The sequence below is a fragment of the Toxoplasma gondii genome, chromosome IX, assembly GCF_000006565.2.
Source record: "Toxoplasma gondii ME49 chromosome IX, whole genome shotgun sequence".
NCBI lineage: Eukaryota > Apicomplexa > Conoidasida > Eucoccidiorida > Sarcocystidae > Toxoplasma > Toxoplasma gondii.
This window is the reverse complement of record NC_031477.1, coordinates 3455667-3479506: the sequence shown is the minus strand read 5'-3', so window position 1 is coordinate 3479506 and position 23840 is coordinate 3455667. Positions and strand designations below refer to the sequence as shown.

The 23840-nt window shown below is 51.6% G+C and overlaps 5 protein-coding genes across 5 annotated transcripts; 1 reads left to right on the top strand and 4 right to left on the bottom strand.

Moving 5' to 3' along the window:
* Nucleotides 1-326: 326 nt before the first annotated feature.
* Nucleotides 327-6240, bottom strand: TGME49_289830 (eukaryotic initiation factor-3, delta subunit, putative). Its single transcript, XM_002368367.1, has 9 exons — nt 5769-6240; nt 5263-5308; nt 4135-4288; nt 3484-3583; nt 2942-3070; nt 2285-2386; nt 1729-1785; nt 1195-1321; nt 327-812 (listed from the first exon to the last, which is right to left on the bottom strand). Exons 1-9 carry the CDS (start codon nt 5856-5858, stop codon nt 610-612), a joined length of 1008 nt encoding a protein of 335 aa, XP_002368408.1. The 5' UTR covers nt 5859-6240; the 3' UTR covers nt 327-609.
* Nucleotides 6241-7585: 1345 nt separating this feature from the next.
* Nucleotides 7586-15669, bottom strand: TGME49_289820 (TBC domain-containing protein). Its single transcript, XM_002368366.2, has 6 exons — nt 12969-15669; nt 12235-12699; nt 11256-11471; nt 10747-10944; nt 9912-9996; nt 7586-9399 (listed from the first exon to the last, which is right to left on the bottom strand). Exons 1-6 carry the CDS (start codon nt 14169-14171, stop codon nt 8423-8425), a joined length of 3144 nt encoding a protein of 1047 aa, XP_002368407.1. The 5' UTR covers nt 14172-15669; the 3' UTR covers nt 7586-8422.
* An 875-nt stretch (nt 15670-16544) lies between these two features.
* TGME49_289810 (hypothetical protein) lies at nt 16545-17424 on the bottom strand (the record flags this gene model as incomplete). Its single annotated transcript, XM_002368365.2, has 1 exon — nt 16545-17424. Exon 1 carries the CDS (start codon nt 17409-17411, stop codon nt 16545-16547), a length of 867 nt encoding a protein of 288 aa, XP_002368406.2. The 5' UTR covers nt 17412-17424.
* Nucleotides 17425-17539: 115 nt separating this feature from the next.
* On the bottom strand, nt 17540-18244 carry TGME49_289800 (hypothetical protein; the record flags this gene model as incomplete). The annotated part of the gene is made up of 1 exon (XM_002368364.2): nt 17540-18244. The coding sequence occupies one exon, from the start codon at nt 18242-18244 to the stop codon at nt 17540-17542; it is 705 nt and encodes a 234-aa protein (XP_002368405.1).
* A 962-nt stretch (nt 18245-19206) lies between these two features.
* Nucleotides 19207-23144, top strand: TGME49_289790 (hypothetical protein). The gene is made up of 2 exons (XM_018782095.1): nt 19207-21969; nt 22406-23144. The coding sequence occupies exons 1-2, from the start codon at nt 19793-19795 to the stop codon at nt 22974-22976; spliced, it is 2748 nt and encodes a 915-aa protein (XP_018636419.1). The 5' UTR covers nt 19207-19792; the 3' UTR covers nt 22977-23144.
* The last annotated feature ends 696 nt before the right edge of the window (nt 23145-23840 follow it).

Below are 23840 nucleotides of genomic sequence, written 5' to 3'. Positions count from 1 at the left end.
ACAGAAATGGCCTGGGCGCACTTCAGTGAAGGGGCCCCCTAATCAAAAAAGTACGGGAGAAATTGTTTCGCGCGCAGCAATCCTGACACCTTCACCTTGTACATAGAACTATCTTTTGGTACGCTATGCTCCGGCATTGAGCTTCCTGTGGACAGGTCGCTCTCTCCTTTTACGGGGCGCTGCTTTCCCTTGTTCGAAAGAGCCATACCTCCCCCGCGTCCCTTGGCAAGCTTGGAGCCGGTTTGATACAGCGAAGGTTTACTACATGGTTTGAGGAGTTGGAAAAGACAGATACCGAGAGAGAAAAGGGCAGAGACAAGACGACCTAGTAGGCACAGGACAGAAAACAGACTGACAGTAAAGTAAAAGCGGTTCCGCTCTCCACTCCGTTTCTCACACACTCGTGTTCGAGACCGGGGGGCGACCGCCATCCGCAAGCGCGCCGACGGCGCCGGGTTTCAGTTTCTCAACAAGTGACGACGCGACAAGTGCCTTCCGAAACAGGCGAAACAAGAACGAGATGGACTCCTTCATTCGTTCCTTCCCTTCGTCTCCCGAGTCAACGCTTCTCTTCGTTTGACGAGACACAGAACCTAGCGCACCCCTCGTCTACGGCTCGAATTTGTCAGTGAAGTATGGTTCGTCAAAGTGGTAGATACGAACGTAACCGTCTTCTCCTCCAGACGCATAGCCGTTGCCGTCCGGCATCCAACAGAGAGTGTTCAAAGGACCGAAGTGACCTTTGCAGCTTCCGAGTTCCTCCTGGTAAACCATGTGGTAGATGAGCGCCTCGAACTTTCCTTCTCCACTTGCTGCAAAGAGACACCACGGGAAAGTCAAAAATCTCCACCGTAGAAACTGTATGCGCACGCAGAGAGCGACATCTTCGCAACCTGCGAAGGCGCCTCTTTCGTATTCCTGTTGCGTACTGAAGTCAAGTGACTCCAGGATTGTGTATCTGGAGTCATAGGGATACTTAGTTATCTGCGGCTTGGCTGCTTGGTTGACTCGGGGGCCCTGACAAACGCTGCTGACAACCTCCCTCGGGCACGAGCAACGGTGACCACTCGCTTTTCGTGGCGCTCTCTGCGACGAGATATCTTCTGTCACTCTGCTTCTCTTCACGGAAACGCACAGAGGTAAACACAACAGGGAAACAGGTACCACTCTTGAACTTTTCTTTTGAAAGCATACCCGTTGTTGTGACATCCTCCGCAGCCTGGCCACCTCCGAGCATGACGTGGCATTTCCGCTCCTCGCCCGCCTTGTTGAAGCGCGGCGAAATACCGCATGCGTTCAGAGGGCGATCTGTCTGGTAAGTCTGCAGACAGCAGGAAACGGAAAGCCACTAGATATCGAAACTATGTGGAGAGAAGTTGTTCGGCATCGCAAAAACATGGGCCGCAGCCTCAAAAAACAAATGAAACACGCCACGAAACTGAAATCGGGGTTGTCTGCATCTCACGACAGGAATCCCATCCAGTATCCTAGGTACTCTCGTGTCTCTGTTTAATCGATGTGAGTTACACTCTGTGGACACACAGGACCAACGGCAATACCGTTTTGTTCCTGACTGTGACAGTACAAGCTACCCAACGCCACAAAACGCGCCACACACGACCATAGGACCGACACCAAGCGTCTCTCCGGGTGACATCGGAAGTCCTCGGCAAAAATAAATTCCTTTCTTATCACCCCCTCCCTTGTTTTCCTTGATGGCGAGCGTACCTTGAGGCACTTGAAGTCGATCGTATCCCACAGCTTCGCTGACCCGTCGGAGCAGCTCTGCAAATCAACACAGTTTCTAACGAAAACCACATGCGCATACATAACTTGACAACATCCAGTCATAAAGACACACATATCTGTATAAGCATATACATACATATGCACATACATATATATTCACAGATATATATATATATATATATATATCTTGAGAGTGCCGGCTTTTCGATGGAGACGAGGCAAATGACATACGTTGGACACAAATTTCAGTTTCTTCGACACAGTTTGTATCACTGACTTCTCTACATCTGCAGTGTGCAAGCTGTACATATTACTACCACCAAAGCTCTGGTTTCTGCCCAGAAAAACCGAGCAAATGTCGTGGAAAAAAGAATGTCGCTCCAGAATCCACGCACAACACGAGACGTTTTTTTGCGCTTGCTCCGATACACGCGACAACACTTTTGTCTTCTCCATCTTCAAGTCACGGTTTAGGCGCGGCTCGTGCGTGTTATCTGTTCTATCCTGTTTTACTTTTCTTCCAATTCTGTCTCACCGAGAGCATGAGAAGACGGTCATCAGAGAAGCTCAGGCACGTGATGAACTGTTTGTGGCCTCGGAATTCGTTGATGTACTCGCCAGTCTCGGCATTCCAGATCTGGAAAAAACGCGACATGCACGAAAAGAAAGGCTTCCAGCAGTGCTCTGTGTTGTTTATCTATATCTTCATAATCGATTCGATGTAAAACAACTTGCGGTTCGCACAGGATGCCTGCTAGCAAGGCACCACGATCTGCCCAAGCCGCTCTGCGTCCCCTGACCTCACGAACCTTTCCGCGAGGACAAACACCCGTTCAAATCAACTCCTTCCAACGTTGTCTCAAAACGCATATATCTTGGATGCAGTCTCTCTATTTAATTAACACAACCCGCCGCAAGTGCATATAAAGACATGTGTATCCGTCGGCTCATTTTCCCCATACGCAAACTCACACATGTACACATTTATATACATGTACGTATACAAATATATATATCCCGTCAAAAAAACATTTCCCCGCAATACGCAGATGCAGATGTACGAATTTACGTAAACATATATGTGTATATCCATTTTATGCCTTACCCCCCCTCCCGTCCCCACAGATGGAATGGTACTACTAGAAATACCAATTCTGGATTAATCCATCGATGCCTTTTTTCAAAACATTACCATGATGTCTCCGTTTTCGTGGCAAGAGATGATGGTCTGATCGTAGGGACCCCAGCGAACTTGGACGCATCGACTCGCGTAGTCATCCTGAGACCAGAGGCGTCGCGGCTTTCCGTTCGGACCATCCAGCTGGAAAGAAAAAGATGGAAGAAAATGAAAAGAAAATACTTCGAGCAGCAACCCCTGAGCGGAGGAATGCGGAAGGCGGTGCTGAGAAAATGATGACCTAGCAGGCGCCTCTGTCGAGACAGAGCGTCACCGTAACCAAACAGCTGAAGAGGAAACGAAAGGTGCTCAGAAAACACCAGCGACTACTCGGCAAACATCTGGACAGATCACATATGCACATATCTACGTACGCACATATACATATGTATATCTATCTCTCTGTCTAGCTACATGCATATACATGCGTATCTATCTATCTGTTTATCTATTAATCTATATATATATATATATATACGCATTCATAGGTCCCAGAATGTATCGTCAAATCTCTTGTCTCTGGGTTCTTGTCGCCCAGCTTTGCCATCGGGGCTTACCTCCCAAACCTTGATGGCCTTGGTGGACTGAGACCCGAAGGCGTCGTGGACGACGACGAACTTGTTCTGCTCTCCCGGCTTCCGGTTCCACTCCACGAACCTGGGAAGAAGGAACACCACAAAACTTGGAGATTTGCGTACGCAGCGCACAGCCAGCTCATTCGGTCCACTCAAATTCGTGATCTATCTGAGCGAACTACGAAAAAGGTTCACGACTCCTTTGCGCGTCTTCTCAACATATCAGAAGCTGTGTTTCAGAATAAAGAGGCACCCGCATGGTGATACACCATTCGTCGCTGCAAAATCATCCTTGTACCACAAACTTCGACACACATAAACATATATATATATATATATATATATAGATAGATATAAGTGTAGAAGTGAAGAAAACGAAGTTGCCGACGTGCAGATGTAAAGTTGAACATCTCTGTATACATGGAGAATATAAACGTAGAAAACGTATAAGTGAAGAGGAAGTTGTTTGCATGTGTCGATGTACAGCTACACATACATGTACACATGCATACGAGTGTCTGAACTGAAACTACACTTCAGAAACGACAAGAAAACCTGAGGAATCAGGTGTCTGTCGCCTGCAGTGCTCTTCTCTCTAAAAATCGAAGAAAGCCACACGCAAGAACCTCTTACTTGCAAGGTCCGCCCTCAGGAATTTCGTGGATAATGGCACCGGTGCAGACATCGAAAATCATCACTTTTTGGTCAGCCGACGCGCAGATCAGACGCTTGCTGTCCAGCGTGCAATCGCAGTTCCAAACCACACCCTTGCCGCAGTCGTAAGTTCCTGAAAAGAAAACATCGTAGAAAAATCTTTGGAATTCTCTCGTGTGTCTTCAGCGTCTCCCCATTCGCGGGCATCTGAAGTCTTTCTCTCGGTGTTACTGCGAGTGACGACGGCACTCCACATAGGTTACCTGTCGGAGATAACCGATGTGGAGTAACCCAGTTGCAAAGAACATTGAATTCCAACACTTTTTAGGTTGCTGAAATCTGGAGTATTCGGATTTGAGTGTCGGATATTTTCGATTTGAGTCCATCGAAGAGTACGCAACAATTTTCGAATGTGGCAGACATCCACCCAGAAGATCGAACAACGACGTCTTCTCCCTCGCTTCATCGGTGAAAACGCACTGGATTTCTTATTCATATCACTCGCTGTACATACACCGGGTCGCCGGGTGTGTCACGTCCTCTATGCCGCTGCTCCTACAGTCCTTCGTCTTCTCATCCACAGTGCGTGTCTCTTCACAGACGCGAGATCCCTCCAGGCACAGATGCCGACGACCGAGACCGAAGAACACGCAAACTGTCTTCTCCCTTTTTGAACGAATAAAGAAATACCTACCCCACCTAAATGTAGGAATGCGCATTCACGGGCGCGTTGCCACGAGCGACGACACCAGAGCAAAGTTATATCCGCTAGCACGCCTTTAGGATGCCTACGTCTATTCATCCATGTCAACGCCTATGTCTTTACATGTAGACCGGAAGGAGAGAGTTTGTACATATATATACATATCTATATCTATATCTATATATATATATATACATATGCGATGTTCTGTGAGAAAGTTGCAGACCAAGCGTTTTTGATCGTGGAGATCAAGTGAGCTGGAAGTCCTGAAAACGACACCTTTCCGGCTGAAAGTCCTTGTTCTCTGAAACGCATTCCCTTTGTCTTCTTCGTAGACACGTCAAAGGCCTCCCGAGCTGGGTGGGAACTGCAGGGCAGAAAGTACGTGTTTTTCAGGGACTTACCGATACGTTCGCCGTTCTCTGAGAACCAGACGGCCAAACGAGCATCCTGAAGACACGAACAGCCTCGAGAACAGCAGGACATCTGGCAAGAACCCAGCGCTTGTCCTGACGCTTCCCCCGGACGCCATCGTTTCTCGGGCATCTCGCGCGGAGCAGCAGCACCCGAGACAGCTCCGAATGTGCAAAGGGGAAGCAAAACCTGCCACAGAGTGCGCGTTCTCTCCGGGGGTTCGCGGATGCGCAGAAACATCGCCTCAGTCGACAAACGAACGGCCGCTGTCACGGGCTGTACATACACCCAGTGACTTTTTGCCGCGAGGTGGCCGTCCATCCGCACATGCGACCGCGCACCGTCACGGTTACGGAGGTTTCTCTTCCTTTGAGGATTTTCTTGAGGGCAGTGGGGGAGCGGAAGCAGCTGGAATTCCTCTGTCCCGCGCAGTCCAAGCAAACTTGCCTCGTCGTTTCTCTCGGCTGAGCGTTGACCTCAGAACCCCCGGACGTACCTTTCCGCAGGTGAAGAGCAAGTCCCCGTCGCGGTTGAACGTCACCCATGTGAGGGGACGAGCGTGGCCCATGAGGAAAAGCGGCCTCATTTTCAGGGGAAAATGGTCGGAACGAAGCTGCGGAAAAGAGAAGGAGCTTGCAGGAAGCAGAGGAGAAGAAACGAGCAAAGACAGAGGAAAAAACTCAACTGCTCAAACTGGATCCTCGGGAACGGAACAAATGGACGAGGCGCAGCGAACGGAAGGAGGAAATTGCCGGAGGGAGGAAGAGACGGAGGTAAAGATGAGAGAAGAGAGAGAGACTGACGACGCAGCAGGGAAGACGAGAAAACGATCGAGGACGAGAAAAGCGCACAGGTCCACAGAGACTCTGTCTCCCGACTCTCCTGGGTACTTCTGCCAAAATCGACCCCGGTAGTTCCACTGCCAACTCAGAGGAAAAAAAGCGAAGAAAGCAGAAAACGTCGTCAAAGTTTAGAGGCCGTGTCGCCTTTCCAGCGATGAGACACCCGAATGTTCCAGAGAAAAGGGAAAAACCCAAGAAACTTCGACGCGGGACCCAAGGGGGGGAACTGGAGACCACGCGTTCGCCGTCTATAGGCCGAAGGGCACCCTCGCGCGCCTCGAGCTGTGTGGGGTGTGCACATTTTCGCAGGCGAAAAAGCCGCAAGACCTGGTCTTTTTGACTGCCTCAGACTTTTCCCTCTCCGCCTTCTTGAAGTTCTCGTGAAATCTGTTCCTTCTCTGCGCTAGAAAAAAGCAACACTTCCAAGAGGCGTGTCTCAGCTGCTGCCCCGTCCGCGACAGGCACGTCGCTGAACAAGGGAAACCAAGCTGGGTGGAAAGTGCACTGGGGAGTGCAAAACGGATGAAGCTGCACTGCTCCACAGATACACATTATAGAGATGCACACATATATACACCTATACATATATGCATATATATATATATACATACATATATATGTATCCCGTCTATACATTTTTCTACAGCGCCTGTATGCAAAGATTTGCCGCAGAGAAGTCCCCAGTTTCCACACCAAGGGGGGAAAAGTGCAAGGATGCACCCTCGCGGAAAAGCAGAGTTTCTGGGAAGTAAACGGACTTCGTAGAGATCCTCCATCTTTGAATCTGCACAGAACGGACGACTCTAAATAGGTTTAGAGGTCCCTTCTCTTGGATCCAGGAGAATTTCTGGTTTGACATGCCCTCCGTGGCATTTCCTTGGCTACTCGTGTGTCGCTCCTATTATGCAAGATACAGACTGTCGAGGGAAAGAACAGACACCCCCAGAAAAGTCAGAACTGTCTTGTTTCCGAGACAGAAGAATATCCCACTTTGCTCCCGCAGTCTCTCACCCACGCCTCACGAGCCTCGCAAGCATCAGGGAAGAGAAGTTAGATGGACGCGTATTTGCAACGAAACAAAAAGCATGTTTCAACAGCTCAGATAACCTGCTTGCTACCCCAGACCCTGTGGGCGTCTCTCCCAAAGTGAGCCGTTTACAAGTAATGAGAGCACTGTGTAGACCATGACGTGTGTTGGCAATCCACTTACAATGGGGTACTTTTTCTATTCCTTGCTTAGCTGTGATCTGTGCACATTCGAGCGGACAGACAGAGGGAGTTTTCTGCACACATCGTTGTTTTTGGGCATGTGGAAGTCCACAACGGTCCCGCAGCTGCTTTTCTGGGAAACCTTCAAACCCATTTCGACTGATGATCGTCTGTCATTTCCATCTTCGCAAAAGAGAAGTTCTCTGGCTGTTTCTTGCGACGTCCGGGCACCTCTCGGACAGCATTAAGAAGCGGTAGAACCCTCACTGAATGATGCCAAAGAAGAGCGAGTCTTCACTCTCCGAAAGTACTTCTGTTCGTGTCTGTCTCCGCGAGCCTCACCAACAACCCACGTAGGGGTCAACACGTGTGGGCGGGACGCAAGTGTCGCGCATGCACTTTTTTCACAGAATGTTCCAAGCCCAAAACCTGCTTTACCTTTCTCCGAAGACAAAAGGAGGGGCTGAGAGACGGAGAGGCCAGCGAATCCCTCTGACTCTCCACGTGTCCCGTCGCCCCCAAACGCGTTCACTCACGCAGTGTTGTAAAAATCCACGAATTTGCGACCTCTTCTACACCAAAAAACACGCACAGATACTGTGGGTATTTCACGCGTAAACATGCACACAGGCGATTGAACACGCATCCCTTGTTTAAGATCGGATCTTCTCCCATTTCTGAGGAACAGGTCCAAAATTCTCGGGCACCACAGCCACAGACTTCCGCTCTCTCGCGTCTAAAATTCCTCCGGACACATCCCCCTTGGCTCAACCTCCAGAGGACCAAAGAAATTCATGGGGAGGAAATTCATCTTTCTACTCGACTCTCGTCACCCCGCAACAAACAGCTTTCCTCAGTAATTAAAAACACCACGATGCACACACATACACATGCAGACAAACACACTTGAACAGAGTTTCTCGATATGTCACCCACACACATTCGCACGCACAGTTCGCTGCCCCGCTCTTCCTGCATACGTCCTGAGTGATGAAACTTGAAAATATTTATCCACCACCAACATTCCACATATATATATATATATATATATATATATGCGTGGACGATTGTTCCCCGTTTTTGTTAAAACATGTATTTACTATTCGTCGTAGATGTCTGCACCCCGCGCTGTCCAGTGTCTGAGGGTCTCTGGAACTTGTTTCGGTTTTTTCAGAGCCTCGATTGCGAGTTGCTGCAGATGCTGTCTCTGTTCAGCGACGTGGAAAAGCAGCCTCTGGTGAGCAAAACACTCTGCGCAAAGTTCCTCCGTCTCCGTCCGCAGTTCCTCGTCTCCCGCCCTTCTAAGCAGAGCCAGACATTTCTCAACATGAAGGAGAGGTGAACAGGCTAGACGCCTGCTGTCTCTACACTCTAAGCTGTCTGCGCATCCTGAGCTGTCTGTACAGGCCGAGATAACGTTTGGAGGCACTATTTCTTTTTCGCTTTTGCCTCGACTGGCGCCACGTTCTCCCGGGCTCCCTGCTCCGACAGAGGGATCGCTGGTCGACGAAGCTGTAGGCGAAGTCCGTGTATTTTCATAAGATCTTTCATCGCCTGTGAAAAGATCCGGAGTCTTCAAGAAATCTCCCTTCTCTCCTCGACATGTGCCTCTCTGGAGATAATATGCCTGACATGATTCATTCCTTCTCTCTCCTCTGTGCTCTTCTTCCTTCCTCCGCTCGCCCCGCGGACCTTCCGTCTCGTTCATTTTCTCTCCAGAGTCCGTCTTCTTTGCATGCCTTTGACTGCAGGATTCGCGCCCATCTTCTTCGCGTTCAGCTCCTACACCTGGCCTCCAGAGACCGACTGTCTTCTTTCGACACACATCGCCCGCTTCATTCGCCGAGGAGTTTGCGAGTTTCGAGTCTCCACTTCGCCGAGTCTCCCCACCCCCTGTCAATTCATTTTCAACTTTTTCCTTTTGTTCTCTTTCTATCCCCCTGTCGCCTCGGTATTCTTTCCGTTTTTCTCTGTCGTTGGGCGCTTCGCTGGGAACCCTCTCAGGTGTCTGTACAGCGCGTTTCGCCCGGTTCTGCACGTGCTCGCGGTCCAGCATCTCCAACTCCACCTGCAAAACTGGGAAGCAGAAAACGAAGGCAAAACAAGAAAAAGCAATTAGCTGGAAAGTTTCTCTTCAATTCCTTCAACTGAACGTTCAGTGCGCGCACGGAGACAAGTACACACATGCAGGGTGTCTATGCAAATATATATATATATATATATATATATATGTCGACAGCGAAGAATGTACAGGAGAGAACAACACATGCCGATTACCGATAGCACCTTGTCACCTGTTGCAACGTAATCATGTGCATCAAATGCAATTAACATCTTTCCTGCATATATATATATATATATACGAATGTACAGATTTATAGAGGATGTTTACATATATCTTATCACGTGCATATGAAGTAATTCAAGACTTACTCATAAACAAATGCACACCTATACATATATACACGGTCTGAGAAGATGAGTGTGCCTGCTTGCCAGTGTGTAAAAGCAACCTTGCGAAAAAACTGAATTTCACAAACGAGGCCAAAGAAAGTGCGGTATTTTAACAGCATTTGGAGAAAACTCACAGAGGCGTCTGTCGACGTCCATATCGCTTGCATCTTCAATAATGTCTCGCCACATCTCCTTCGAGCCGGATACATTTGGGTCGTTCTGAACATCAAAACTCAAAAACACTGGGCGACCTGAATGCTCTTTACCCGCGAAAAATGCGCAACATCAAGAAAAAAAACAGTGTGACTCGTATCTGAATTTATTTACCGAAAAACCTCTTTCTGATCGTGGAAGCCCTCCGCCTGCACACGCCTCAAGGCTCCTCTCGCTCTCTTTCGAGAACCTTCTTCCGCCTCCAAAAACCGAAGAGTGTTTCCCCGGGACCACCGGTGTCGAGACACTCCATGACGGGAGGCAGGGCAATCTCAAAACAAAGGAAACGCGACTACAATAAAGCGACACAGAGGCAAGTTTCTCGGTCGCCACTGTATTGTCAGAAATCTACCGATTTGTCTATAGACGAACTAAGAACTTTCTATTTGACGTGAGTGAACGTAAGAAACTTTTCTGTATAATTCCACTGACGCGCCTGCAGGGTACGAAGGGTACCGAGAAAGTGGACGACTGACTGTAGCCACTGCTGAAAAACCTTTTGCAGTTTCAGTAATGGATGAAGGTGAGAAATCACACAAAGAGTTGACCACTTTGTGCTCCAGTTACTATATGATGGAAATTGACAAGCGCAAAAGTCAAACCCCATGACGTGTTTGTAGCGGAGCTCGGCGAGGCATCTCTGCGCGAGCGAAAGAACGTCGTGGGTCAGGTCGATCTGCTTCCGGTGCGGAAGAGGAAAAGTGTAAGATACTTCCCCCAGCACGAAGAAGGCAAAGAAAAATTCGGGATCCTTACGGAGACAGAAAGACTAGAAGTTAGGGCGTCTTGCGAAGGGATTTGTTGCAGCTGCTGCTGGAGAAGGAGGCCGAGAGAAGTCAAGTAGGAGACCGCTGGCGCCTCTCCACTTGCAGCCGCTTTCGAACCGCGAGGCTTCAACAGCCATGACACGACAGACTCTCCAACGGCGGCAAGGGCGTTCTGCGGCGCAGAGAACTGCAGAGAGCGCAGTGAAAGGGAAGAGCGCAGCGGAAAATGCGTCCAAAGACACGAAGGACCGGTGGACGAAAAACGCGATGTCTGTTATGTCGGCAGCCCGACACATCGGCTTGTGTCTCCACTTTTCTTCGAGAAAATGCAGAGCAAAATGAGGGCATCCTCGAGTCGAATTGGAAGTGCGTCTGCCACAGAAAGTGTGCATATGTTCACAAGCACGCATGTCTGTGTCTAGGCATGTTTTGCCGACTGTGGACTCAGGTGGTGTCTGGACACTCGAGACTGCGTTTTCTGTCGATTTCCGTGCGCACCTTGGCGGTTTTCACGAGTTCGACGAGGTCTGTTTGGTTGCACATTTGCCGCTTGACTTTTTTGAAGCGAGCAATGACGAGTTTGTAGATGAAAACCCAGCCTTCCTCGAAGAACTTGGTCCAGACGGCTGTACATACATCCAGCGGCACGCTGTAGGAGAAGAGCGTGAGCAGCCAGTCCGAGGTGAGGAGCGAGAGGGAGACGCCGGTGGACTTCTGAAGGCAACAGACAGGCGCAGAATTCTCGCCGCAAGCAGTGAGTCGTCAAAGCCGCCTCTCGGCCACACCAGTGACAAACACCGGTTGCCCCGTGAACGCGGACTCGCGACAGCAGCAGGAAGCTGGACTGCGCGCACTCCAGAGTACCCCAGCACGAAGAGAAGAGCTCTCCTCGCGCGCGTTTCAAAGAAGAGAAGGCACGAGACCGCAAATCAGCTTTATTGGAAGGCCGAACCGTGGCTGCATGCAAAAAAGGAGGGAGAGAAGAAGAGCCTAAACGCCTGGGACACGGGCGAAGACCTCTCCTCGGGCCTTGTTTGCTCTCGTTTACAGCCGGAGGCTACTGATGGTAAACGGAAGGCCTTGCTGTTCTCCCCATCCCACAACACTCCTGACTCGATCCACGCCTTTAGAAAGACCGTCTCTACGGGATCTTGTGCAGGAGGTTCGACGCATTCAGTCGCGGAACCCTCTCGTCAACGAACACAACTGCAGCAGAAAAAAACAGAGACTGCGACCGAGACAGGGGGCAAGAGAAGAGAAGCGAACCACCTTTCCCCAGAAGAAATCAAAACTGCGCTCGTTCACCGTTTTGAAGGAGACTTCCTCGAAAGTTATCTTATGCAGCTGGAAAAACGACCTGAATGTAGTCGGAACGAACAAAACTTATCGACCTCTAGGCGACCCAGGCGTAAGGGCACCGAGAGCGTGAGAAAGAAAGCGAGAGAAAGAACACTCGAGGTAACGAGTTATTCCTCACCAGGTGTTCTGCGAGATCGGGGAGAACAATCTGCATCATGCGTTCGATTCTGTCGCATTTTTCGAAAATTCCTGGGAGGGAAGGAAGAAACATCCTCCGCATGTCATAGAGGTAAAACATGGCGACCAGTAGCCAAAACACTCGGCCTTCTCGCGTCCGAATGCAAAACTGGAGTCCCCCCTTCTCGTCTTTCTCCCCACACTTTCGGTCCACACTGTTTCCTTTCACTCCCCCACTGTCTCCGTTCGGGTCCGAACTGTCTCCGCTTTGCTTGGGGTGGGAAGGAGAGGCCAGGGACGAGGTGAGGAAGCGCGAACGAGGAGACAAAGCCCCCTCGTCCGGAGAAGTCAACAAGAGACTCATCACGCCGCGAATGTGTTCGTCCAGCTTCCAGTGAATGCTCGTGTTGCTGTGGTGCAGCAAAGTCCCCACGACGAAGTTCATACCCTGCACGTAGCCCACCTCCTGCACAAAGACACAGGCGGAAAGGAAGGTCAGGAAAGAAAACGACGCGACCAGAGGGCAGGAAGAGGAAGAGAAAAGCAGAAAGGAGAAAGGGAAGAAAATGGAAGAAGAGAGAGGGGAGAAAGACTAAGCAGAAAAGCATAGCTCGGAAGCAAATGGAGGAAAGAGAGAAGCAAGCAAGGAAGACACAGGGAAGAGAGACGGAGGAAGGCTGCAAGGGTGGTCGATCGAGAGACTCGAAAAAGTGGAGATAGCAGAAAGAGTCTCACTGGGTCGAAGACAGCGTAGGCCTGAAGGATGTGACGCATGGCGGTTTGTCCTTCTTCTTTGAAGAACGGTAGAGACGGAAACGTCCGGTGGACGTCCATCTCGATGGCGTTGTACACAGAAGGTCCGAGAAGAAGCTCGCAGACTGTGGCTTCTCTGTCGTCTCGCGTTTCCTGTCTCTCCTCCGACGTCGCATAGCCTCCCAATTCTTTCGCAGAATCTGGAGTCGAAACGTGATTCTCTCTGCTCACTTGCGTTGACTTCCCGTCCCCACTGTCTCCTTCTCCCGCCTCCCGGAATGCATCGATGCCCTTGGTCTCTCCAAACTTCTCCTTTCTCTTGCTTGACGGATCTTCTCCCCTCGCGTCTCCTCGCTCTTCTTCACAACTCCGCCTTCTTCCCGCCGTGTCTCCCTGTCTCCCTCGCTCTTCTCCCCGCCCGTCGTTCTCTGCGTCTCCTCCCCCGTTCGCGCTCTCCTCCGTTCCGTGGAAGTTGCGGGGGACCCTCACTTTCTTTTCAAGGACGGAGACAAGTTTCTCATATAAGCCGGGAAGCTGCAAGGCATCCACTCTGGCGATTCTCTCCCAAGACCGCAAACGTCTGCAGTCTCCCGCCACAGCTCGCGGGCAGGCACAGCAGGGAGCCGCAGACAGCGCTGCTTCAGCGGCCGCAGAGAGCGAAGAGGCCGCCGAGAGGCCAGGTGTACATACACCCTCGTAGCGCTGGTGCGGCGCACAGGAGGCCGACACCGCCGCAAAGGGCAAAAAGTGGTTGCATGCTTCATACGCGGCAAGCGGCGCTCGCGAAAATCTCCGTGGATGATTCAACACCGTGAAAGGAGACACAGCAGAAGAACCATATGAGGGAGGAGGAGAAGAGGAAGAAGAGAAGGAACCGGCAGGAGAGGGCGAAGGAGAAGAGCAGAAAGACGAAGGGTACGCAGAAGAGGGGGGAGAGCGAACGGCAGAGGAGGAAGAACAGGCAGCACTGGAGGAAGAAGAGGATAGTGAAGATGAAGGGGAAGAATGAGGTGAGGAAAAAGAAGAAGAGGTAGAAGGAGGAGAGGAAGGTGAAGAGGAAGAAACAGAGAACGAAGAGGAAGAAGAGGGATGTGTTTGAGAAGCAGCAGATGCAGGGAGAGTGGGGAAGGAGGGAGTGTGTGGCGGAGGCTGGGAAGCCACCGGGAGAAAGGTCGAGGAATCCATGAGCCAGACGCGAGACTCACTGGGGAACGATAAAAAAAAGTAAACAGGAACCTGCAAGAGACGTTCGTCAATCTCTCTCGAGATGAACGTGAGAATAAAGTGGTACGTCTCCTTTCACATGTGTGTCGGGGACTTCAACGTATCCTGCAGAACGCGTCCTCCACACACTGCCCACGGCGCAAAACGCATGCAAGGAAGACGAAGGACAGACACGGAGGGATGCAAGTATACTGCATCGGCAGATCCCCTGGCCCCGTGAAGCGCTTCCTCTGTTGAGAGAGAAATGCGACAGCTTCCGGTTCCTCACGCCGAGGAAAGGCTCTTCAGGTCTATCGACACCTCGTGTGAGAGAAGATTCGGAAGGCGGCAGATCTGTCGGAACTCGAAATGCGGTCTCTTTCAGCCCGCGGTGAGGCGGCAGCCATGCCTGGAGACAGGCAGTCTTCACATGCAGCGTACAGTCAGCTGAATCCAGCAAAGGCAAAAGGTCGCACGCAGCTGCTTCAGAAAAGGAGGATCTTGACGAGGCAGAGGGAAGCTGAGAAGAGGAAAGGAGAACCGATGAGAGGGGAAAACGCAAATCGAACACGTGGACAGGGCATCAGACCTACAGACACAGAGGGAACAGAGGGAAGTGGAGACACAGAAGAGGATGCCAAGAAGAGCAAATCCTGAAGTCGGCCGGTCTTCCCAAGAAGAAGTGAGAAGGGCAAGAGGACGAGAGAAAAGAAGAGAGACGCGAAGAAACGCCGAACAGACAGAGGCCGATTACCACTAACGCAAAAACTCCAAAGCATCTGGGTATCCTGCTTCTCAAACGAGAGAAGAGAGGAAAGGCGAGGCACTGAAAAGCAAAGGACAGTCCACCACCTCAGCTATTGACGAGCAGATTGTCGTGTCTACAGGCTTTCTTGCAGCGACTTCCCCTCCTGTCCCTCCTCGCGTTTCTCCAGTCGCCTTCTTGCAGGAAGCCTCGCACGCAGTCGAGAGATGACACGCCGACGAAAAAAGGACAATAAGAGAAGGAGGAGCTGGTCATAGCTCCAGCTCAGGTGTACGGACACTCCACCCGGATCGCTGTTTTTTCGCACGAGCATGAAACGTCGGTTTCCTCCCCAGGAAGAAACCCCGGTTTGCACCGAAGAAGAATAGAGCCAGTCGGAGGCAAGCGGAGTTGAAGAGAAGCGATCTATTCCCCTACGTGGATTTTCCAGAGCGCGCGGAATTTCGAAAAATGCGCGAAATCAAATGGGAGCCATGTCGCGATCAAGCGCGACTGCCACGTCGAGGAAGAGACACGCTGACAGACAAGAGGTGAGACGCTATGGCTATCCGGTCTTTCGGCGCCAACTTGCGCAGTCGAAAAAAGAGTAAAAAAGAATTACAAAGGAGACGAAACTCTTTTCTCTCTCTCAAGATGCGTCGCGTTCCATCCGTTCGGCTGTCTGTGCGCAGTAGAACAGGAGGATAAGAGGCTTGTCTTCGGCGCAACTTGTCTCGTCCGCAAAACAGCACGCAAACGCTTGCCAAGCAGTCTGACACACGCGGCAAAGACAGAGTTGGTTTCTCTACGGAAAACCGAAGAAGACGAACGTCGTGCTCCGCAAGAAATTGACCCTCCAAATACTCGCAGAAGGTGAAGAGTCTGTATCCACGTCCAGTAGATCGATACTCTCCGAAGTCCGTCACTCCTAGACAGGAGAAATATCCAGAGTTGCGCAGATTGCTCCGAGAGACGCAGCAAAGTTTGAAAGTATGTCTCGTTCAGAATCTCCTGATCTGCGTTCGGGGTACAAGCAGCTCCGCCCAGTGCGCGAGCAAAAGGGAAGAGGCCAAGAGGATAAAACCTCTACTGTGTGGAGAGAGGGTGGAGAAACGGAAAGACAGATCTTCTGTTAGCAACGCACATGCGCACCAGTGCATGCTCAGCACGAACACATCCTTATATATTCATATATATCCAGAGGCGATAAAAGTGTTAACAGCGTAAAAACTTACTAGAAGTACGGGGAAAAATCACACAAAAAAAGACAGGGAGAAAAGTCGCCTCTGAGCAGCGCTCGTGGATGCTGCGTGCCTGCACGCTGCGGGAGCTGGAGATTCCTTTTGAGGTGAGAAAGCATGCAGAGAAACGAAAAACCTATACTCAAGGAAGGAGCAGTGCTCGGGAGAAACGGCGTTAACAACGCCGTGTGTTGGAACATGCATATGTATATATATATATATATGTATACCTATATATAGATGCTTATACGCAGATATACATGTAAATATATGAATACATGTATAAATGGAGAAATGTGAAAAAAGGTGAGACGATTTTTCCTTTCTTTGGCTGTGGTAGGGATACTGTGAAAGAATTCGTTCTCTCCTTCATAGAGACGGTGTTTCTTCATCCGACGACGGGGGTTCCTCGTCGAGCAACGAGGCAACCTGTGAAGTCACAGATTCAAGCAAGACGCGAAAAAAAAGAAAGGCTGACCTGCCATCCACATCTCTTAAATACCGTGAACAAATGCATATATATATATATATATATATATATGCAGGCGAAGGGGAACTGCGATGTTCGATTGTGGGATTGCTGTGAAGTGTCTGTACACCACACTTCCGCTTGACTCTGAGAGTTTCCAACCGCGTGTTTCGTCGTCCCGTTTGCGGAGAGAGACCAGCATTGTTCAGCTGTAAGAGTGAGTGAGATTTTCTCTCCATGTTTTTGATGGTTTCACGATGAAGGGGAGAGAAGACCGCATCTGTTTCTGCTTCCTCATGTGAAATTCTCTCTCGACGTCTTTTGAAAGGATGTTGAAAACCTCCTCCCCATCGGCGACAGTCCGGAGAGAAGTCACCACACGCAAGACGAGAACCAGACAGCGAGAGACAAACTGAGAAAAATGAAATGTGAGAAACCATGGCAAGCATCTGCGGAGACCGAGGCGGTCTACGAAACTCGAAAAGTGTTCGTCTCCGTTCTTCTGTCCGTTCTCTGTTTATTCCACTCGACCGACATTTCCTATCCTTTCTTCTGCAGTGAAGGAAAGGTGAAACACCATCAGCCGGAGAAGAGAGGAAACCTGACAAAAGGCTCCCGAGAGAAACACGAAAGGCTTCGGTGTGTCTTTTTTCTGATCCGTTTTCTTCTCTCTCTCTGAATCCCTCCCCCCTCTGCTTCTCCTTTCTTCCCCCTGTCGTCTTTCTTTCCATTCTTTTCAGCTTCCCGGCACTCTCTCGTCTGCGCATTCTTCAACGTTGCGGGGTAGCTGTCGCGCTGTAGCCGCGCGTCGCCGTTTCGACGTGCAGAGCGCCGCCGCCGGCAACCGGAGGGAGCAGAGCGACAGTCGCATGAGAAGCGGCTTGTGCCCAGTCAGTTAAATGATCTTCTTGGATCGGAAGAAGCGTTTGAAGTAGTAGGCGGAGGCGAGGGCGGCCAGGACGAGGAGCATCATGTTGACGAGGCAGAAAGTCATCAGACGGTTGGCGGTACTGTCGCTTGCCTCGCGCATTTTGCTTTCTTTTTCGCGCATGTAGAGCACATTCGCGTGGTACAGTTTCAGGCGGTCTTGGAGTCGCAGGAGCTGCACCATGACTTCGTCCAGGTGCTCAGCCTTCGCGATCTGGCTGTAGTCCCTGGCCTCGGGACCCCACACCATCTTGAAGTCCACAGCGAGCTTCAGGCGTCCAGTATTGGTCACGCAGAACGTGTGAGTGCCGGTGAGCGCCGTGGTGAACGCCGTGCGAACGTGATCTTTCCCCTGTTGCTTGAAGATCGGGGAGTGACTCACGGGGTCCTCCGCGACGACCAGCATGTTCCCGCCTTGCGCCGTCGCCGCCGCCGGATACGCGATGTGGAACTCGCCCACCACGAGCACGTGTCTAGACAGCTGCTCACCGACGCAACGCTTCTGGCCGGGTGCGAGCTCGATGACCGCTTGGAAGGCGGCCGCAGGCGGAGTCAGCGCCAGAGACGCCAGGCCGAGACCGAGGGCGAAGAGGAGGAAAGAGCGAGGGCAAGAGCAGAGGCCGCGGGATCCCCGAGAGGATCGGCGAGAAGCAGTGAGTTGAGACACAGACATCTTGGGCGCGCGGAAGGGTATCGGCCGTAAAGAGAGTGTGCGGACAGATGCGAGGAGCGGCAGAGAGGGCGACGGGTGCAGCGAGGGAGAGGCGAGAAGGACGAGAAGAGTAGAGGGCGACAGAGGCGAAAGGTGTTGGCTTCAGGCAGAAAGTAAGAGAGACAGAGAAAGGGGGGAAACAGAGGAAGAGGAGGACGCGCTTTCTGACCTGCGATGGGAGAGACGGGGGGTGTGACGGCGTGGGCGTTGACGGTCACACAGAGAGAGGAGACTGGAAAGCCAGATAATTCAAGTGGAGTCGACGAGACTGGCGATCGCACACAGCGGACGCTCGCGAGACAAGAAGACCTCAGAAAGACAAAAAGCAAACGAGAATGCTGCAAAAAAACGCTGCACGCCTCTCGAGCTTTCCTTGATGGAAAACACCTTGTCCCTCAAAAGACGGGTCGAGAAGAGGCGCCGACACAGAGGAACTGAGACTGAGAAACGCGCTGAAAACCTGGGAGTTCAGAAACGACCGACTTCTCTTGCCCCTTCCGAGAGCGGTGCCACGGTGAAAAGTGGAAAGAGCTCCCAAGACAAGAGAAGGTCGCGAGCGCCACAGAGGTGGCTCTCTTCCAGGTGCACGAGACGACGGCGGCAACAGCCTAGACGCGCGAAGGCGTGGTTCCCTGGACACTCGGCAGAAAGTGAAGACAGACACGTTTGTGTGAAGGCAAAAAACGTCAAAAACGCTCAAGAAAATCCGAACAGGCGCCGCCATGCGCGGACGGGGGGCACTATGACCGCGCGAGCCAAAGAAGACGGGATCGCCTGTGCATGTGCGAAAAAGAGGCGACGCACTGCCAGCTTTTACTCGAAAAGAAGTGCGGAGAAAAGCTCGAGATGTTTCTCGCGTGTCTTGCGAAACGTGTGCGTCGAACCCGGGAGTTTCCCTTGGGAAAACGACTCCAGAAAGTCGACTTTCGCAGTATTGCTTCCCTCTTCTCGGCTGCCTGCTCTCGGGGCTGTCGCCGTCGCAGCTCCGGTGTACAGACACCCGAGGTGTTCAGAAGGGGATGATGAACCCGCTGAGAGAGTGCGGGCGGCCAAAGGAATGTGTTCCCGTGTAAATGACCTGTTCCCGGTCACTTCTTCAGAATTAAGTGCTTGAAGGGCTCGCATCGTGAAGCAGAAAAAGGATCGCAGTCCGCTGTGGGCAGAACGGTGGCGTGTCACCGCCCTCCTGTCACGATACGTCTTGTCCTGGGGGTTCCGCGGGATCCTGGGCATTCCGTGAAAAAGGTAAAAACTGCGACACTGCGCATGCTTACTTGATGCCTTTCTCGTCAATGACCTTGGAAACGAATCGATTTGGTCCGTGCAGGCCTCTTTCCCGTTTAAAAGTCCGTCTGCCACGCCGTATACGGCGACCTTGAGATGCTGCGAGTCCTGCCCCGTGTGTGTGCTTGGGTGTATGCACACCTGGGTTTCGCGTAGTGGACTGCCGTCCATGTCAAGGACCTGAGAGGTTTGAATTATTTGGCTACCAACGTGCCAGCTGTGCCTATGCTGCATGCGCTTCTTCCTTCCACCGCGAAAATGCAGTTTCCTCTTAGAAGGCGTCACACCGATGACGAGCCTCTACCCCTGCCGTCAAGTTTTTCAGACCAAGCAAGTTTTCCGTATCCGCCAGACTCTCTCCTGCCGATCTGTGCCGCCGGTCGAGCCTCTTCATTCTCTTCCTCTTCTGTTGCTTCTTCTCAAGTTACCTCCTCCCACCAGACCCTGAAGCGCTCTGCACCAGTCGCTTGTGAAGGCAGGCGCAGGTCTGCTGCCGGGTGGCGTTCGTCTCCTCGGTCGTCTTTTTCGTCTCTCGGCAGCGAGGGCGTGGGAGGCTTGACGGAGAATCAAGTTGTGAGTTTATCTTTTCTGAAGAACAGGAGTTTTGCGGGACCCCCTACTGCGTCTTCTGGCTTCGGCGCTGCCGGGGGGCCTTTGGAAGAGGAGGCCTCGAATGCGCAGTCTCCCAAGAGAAGGCGAAGCGGACACAGTGAGAGTGACGGCAGTCGTCCAAAGAGAAGAAAAGAGACACGCAGTCACGAGTCTTCGCCTCAGGCTCTGTCCTCTTGTTTTTCCATCCCTTCAATCCCCGGAAAGGAGAGGACGGATGCCGTTTTAACGCTGCCTTCACCGGCTGTTGCATCGCCTGTTTCGCGGTCTGCCTTGCCTTCGTCTTTTCTCCCGCTGAAAGAAGCAGGAGAGAAGACTTCTCGCCAATGTCTCCCTGTGTCTGTCGCCCCTGAAGAAGCTTCCCCGTCGGCTCTAGAGGGACCTCATTCGCTTGTCGCGACCTCCCCCCGTTCCTCTTCACGATGGCCGGTCTCTCCTCTTTCTCGTTGTCTTTCGTTTTCTCCGCGGTACTCCAACTTCCCTGCGTTGTCTCCGCTGATTGCTCGACGTGGGCGCCCCGGCGCCGCCGAGTCTTTACGAGAGGAAGCAGCTGATATCTCCGGCTTCCCTTCTCGTTCCGGTTCTCTTGACCCGTCGCGACCCACCACAGAAACAGTGTCGAAGTCTGCGAAAGAAGAGACAAAGCCTCTCCCTCCCACCTGTGCAGTGTCCTCTCCTCGATCGCCTCCGTTTTCCTCGTCCTCTTCTGCATCTTCCTCTTCTCCGTCTTCCTCGTTTCCTTCTTCCGAATCGTGCTCTTCCTCTTCAGGCCGTGTGGACAAGTGCGGGACCTGCGGGTGCAGAATTCTTTTTCCTTCGCTGGAGGTTGCTCTTGAGAGGCAGCGAAGGACGCCCCGGAAGGCCAGAAGATGCATGGAGAGAGAAGCAGTGACAGGAGAGCGCGGCGCTGAAGAAGAGGCGGAAAAGAGTCGCGGGTCAGACGAGGAAAATGGAGCGCGAAATGGACTCGAAGCGAAAGGTTTTGGGAGACAGAAGAGAGAGAAGTCCCGGGAAAGAGATACTTGTTCGGCGGAACCAGATCCGCGGCTGCAGTGCAACGCGTGTCGAAGTCGGGTGTACATACAGTCCTTCTTCGATGACCTGCGCCTCCTGGCCACCGGGTTCCATTCAGATCTTCGCAGCCTGACGCGTGCAGTCGCGTTTTCTCCACAAAAAAAAACTTTTCTCTTAAACGAAACAGAGAGAAGTTCAGCGCCAGGCCGCCTCGGAGCCGAACAAAGGACGACCCAGTCTCTGTTTGCTACCTCTGTCTCCTCGTCGCCTTCCTGTCGGTGTCCTATCTGCACGTCGTTCCTTTCTCTGTACTCAGAGGACCGGAGAGCGGTTTTCTGCAGAGAGCAACGTCCGGGGCACGAGCGCAAAGGCGCAGGTGGGGGAGCAGGAGATAAAGAAGAAAGAGAAGGCGAAAAGGAAGGAGGGAAGGAAGAAGGACTAGTGGAAAAACCAGATTCAGTTATTCGAGGAGACGCCGTCTTGACACCTGTGAGGCCCAAGTCTCTCCAGTGTCTCCTTCGCGCAGCTGGGCGCCAGTGCTGTCATCTTCAAGAGCAGGTGGAGCGTCTTTCTTCCGAGGACCAGGCATTCAGCGAGAGAGAACAAGCTGACTTGATGAGGTCAGAAGACGGAGAGAAAGAAGAGTCGACAAACGTGACTCTCCAGAGGTTTCGGGGATTTCTTGAAGCCCTCCACGTCGCTAACGAAACGAAACTCGAACACCTTCTGCAAGTCCTTGCGAAGAAGGGAGGAAATGCAGCTCTCGCTCTCTCAGACAGGTACAAGGACACCTTCGTTTCGGGAAATCCAAAGTAGTGTCGTAGAAACATGCGCAATCGCATGTGCGTTGTTTATTATACGTGTAGATGCCCGTCTGTCCATGTTGTGCATAGCCATTACGCTCAGGACAGCCGATTTTGAGCTGCATAGGGTTCCGTGCCTTCTGCTAGAACAGGCAAAAGGAAATTCATTCAGTAAAGGTCTCCTTTAATGTGTTCCGATTCGAACTTGCTCAAACCTTTCCCTTCCGTTGTACACTCTCCAGTCAGGCAAGTTCAGCTCTGGGCACTCGTGGCGGCATCTGAGTTTTCGTCGCCGTCCAGTTTCTTTCTTTTTTCTGAACATGTGAAAAGCAGTTGTGTGCGATTCCGACTGGTCCCGGGTTAGCGAGTTATTTGTCCTGCTCTGTCATTTTCTTCGTCTCCACTTCCTCAGATTCGAAGATCTCCGGACTTCCTTGCCAGGTTTCCATAGCTCCGCCGTCCTTCTCCTTGCACCCGCGTCTCGGGGTGTCGCCCCGTCTGTCGGATTTTCTCAGGTGTCGGAAGTGCGTGAGTCTTCGATGACAAAAAAGTTCTTGGATGCCTCAAACGTCTCGTTGCCTTCTCCCGTCTCTGCCTCTGCCGGAGAAGCCGTTTCTTCTGGTCTGAGCCTCGTCCCGTCCGCGTCGGCAGGCGTTTCTTGTCTTGAGAAGGAGGGGGCGTCACCCGGCGCTCCTTGCGCGTCTTCGGTTCCCCGGCTGTGGAGGACACCTGCACAGGCAGGAGCGGATTCTTCTATCGAAGACAGTTCTTCTTCTCGCGACTCTCTGCTTCCCAGAGAGAACTGTGCAGCGAACAAACAGCGTTCGGCGGAAGACGGAGGGGCGCGGAAGAGAGACTCGGCAAGTCACTCCCCACGCACTCTGCTCAAGCGTCTCGGACTCTCTGAGGCAACTCTCCGCATGCTGGATCCTCTGTCAAAGCAAGGGAGGGATCAAAAACGATCAAACGCAAACTGCGTCTGACTTCTTTTCTCCAGTCGCGTTTCTCCTTCGCGGCGACAACTGGCACAAACACCCACTTCTGAACGCGGGGGGCGCGGATACACGTCGAAACGCAGGCCGCTCCGACACTGTGCACGCGGACAGTCGGATACTTGGCGGGCATATCTCCATACAAGTATATGCATACACATCGATATATATATATATATGGAGTAGTAAAGATTTACGTATTTGTTCATGTACTAATGTATATATGTACCTGTATTAGTACATTGCATGTATATATATATTTATATATTTATATATAAATTGGTGTTTATATGTATGTGCGTATGTAGTGGGGTGCATGTAGGTGTGCGGAGCTGCTGTGGGAAGAGTGTTGGGAGGGGGGCGGTTTTCGAGGATATTTTCGGTTTAGCAGGTTTTTCGTGGTCTGCAAAGTTCTCTCAAACCTCATCGTTTTGCCACAACTTGAGTTTCACGACCCTGTCTTTCGGATGCGGCCTTTCTCAGGCTTTTTCAGGAGAGTGGAGTTGTTCAGCAACTAGTTAGAGAAGTAGCATCAGGGTGGGAAGTTAGGGTCGTGCATGCGGCAGCAGCCTCTTCCGCGACGGAGACGGGCCGAATAAAGCATTGTTCTCCATGTGCTGAAGACTCCCGAGTACAGCAACCGGAAAGAAAAAAGTGGAGCTTTGGCAGAAAGTCAAAAAGGGCAGAACACACGAGACTCGATGGATGCTGCGAATTCGAAGACCCCCACAGATGCGTAGATGTCTGCAATTTGAGTGGGTGACATCTCTACAGAGACACATATGTTATCTACATATGCATATATATATATATATATATATGTGAGTCTGTGTCGCCTTCTTGAGTTTAGTAAAC

What these genes read in the sequence shown, in the direction of transcription:
- TGME49_289790 (XM_018782095.1), top strand. Translation starts at nt 19,793, where the DNA reads ATGCTGCATGCGCTTCTTCCTTCCACCGCGAAAATGCAGTTTCCTCTT. An exon ending in GCTCTCGCTCTCTCAGACAG is followed by an intron (nt 21,970 to 22,405) that starts GTACAAGGACAC and finishes CCACTTCCTCAG; the next exon opens with ATTCGAAGATCTCCGGACTT.
- TGME49_289820 (XM_002368366.2), bottom strand. Translation starts at nt 14,171, where the DNA reads ATGGATTCCTCGACCTTTCTCCCGGTGGCTTCCCAGCCTCCGCCACAC. An exon ending in CCTACGCTGTCTTCGACCCA is followed by an intron (nt 12,700 to 12,968) that starts GTGAGACTCTTT and finishes GTCTTTGTGCAG; the next exon opens with GAGGTGGGCTACGTGCAGGG. An exon ending in AACTCGTGAAAACCGCCAAG is followed by an intron (nt 10,945 to 11,255) that starts GTGCGCACGGAA and finishes CGCTCTCTGCAG; the next exon opens with TTCTCTGCGCCGCAGAACGC.
- TGME49_289830 (XM_002368367.1), bottom strand. Translation starts at nt 5,858, where the DNA reads ATGAGGCCGCTTTTCCTCATGGGCCACGCTCGTCCCCTCACATGGGTG. An exon ending in TGCTCTTCACCTGCGGAAAG is followed by an intron (nt 5,309 to 5,768) that starts GTACGTCCGGGG and finishes TCGTGTCTTCAG; the next exon opens with GATGCTCGTTTGGCCGTCTG. An exon ending in AGAGAACGGCGAACGTATCG is followed by an intron (nt 4,289 to 5,262) that starts GTAAGTCCCTGA and finishes TTTTCTTTTCAG; the next exon opens with GAACTTACGACTGCGGCAAG.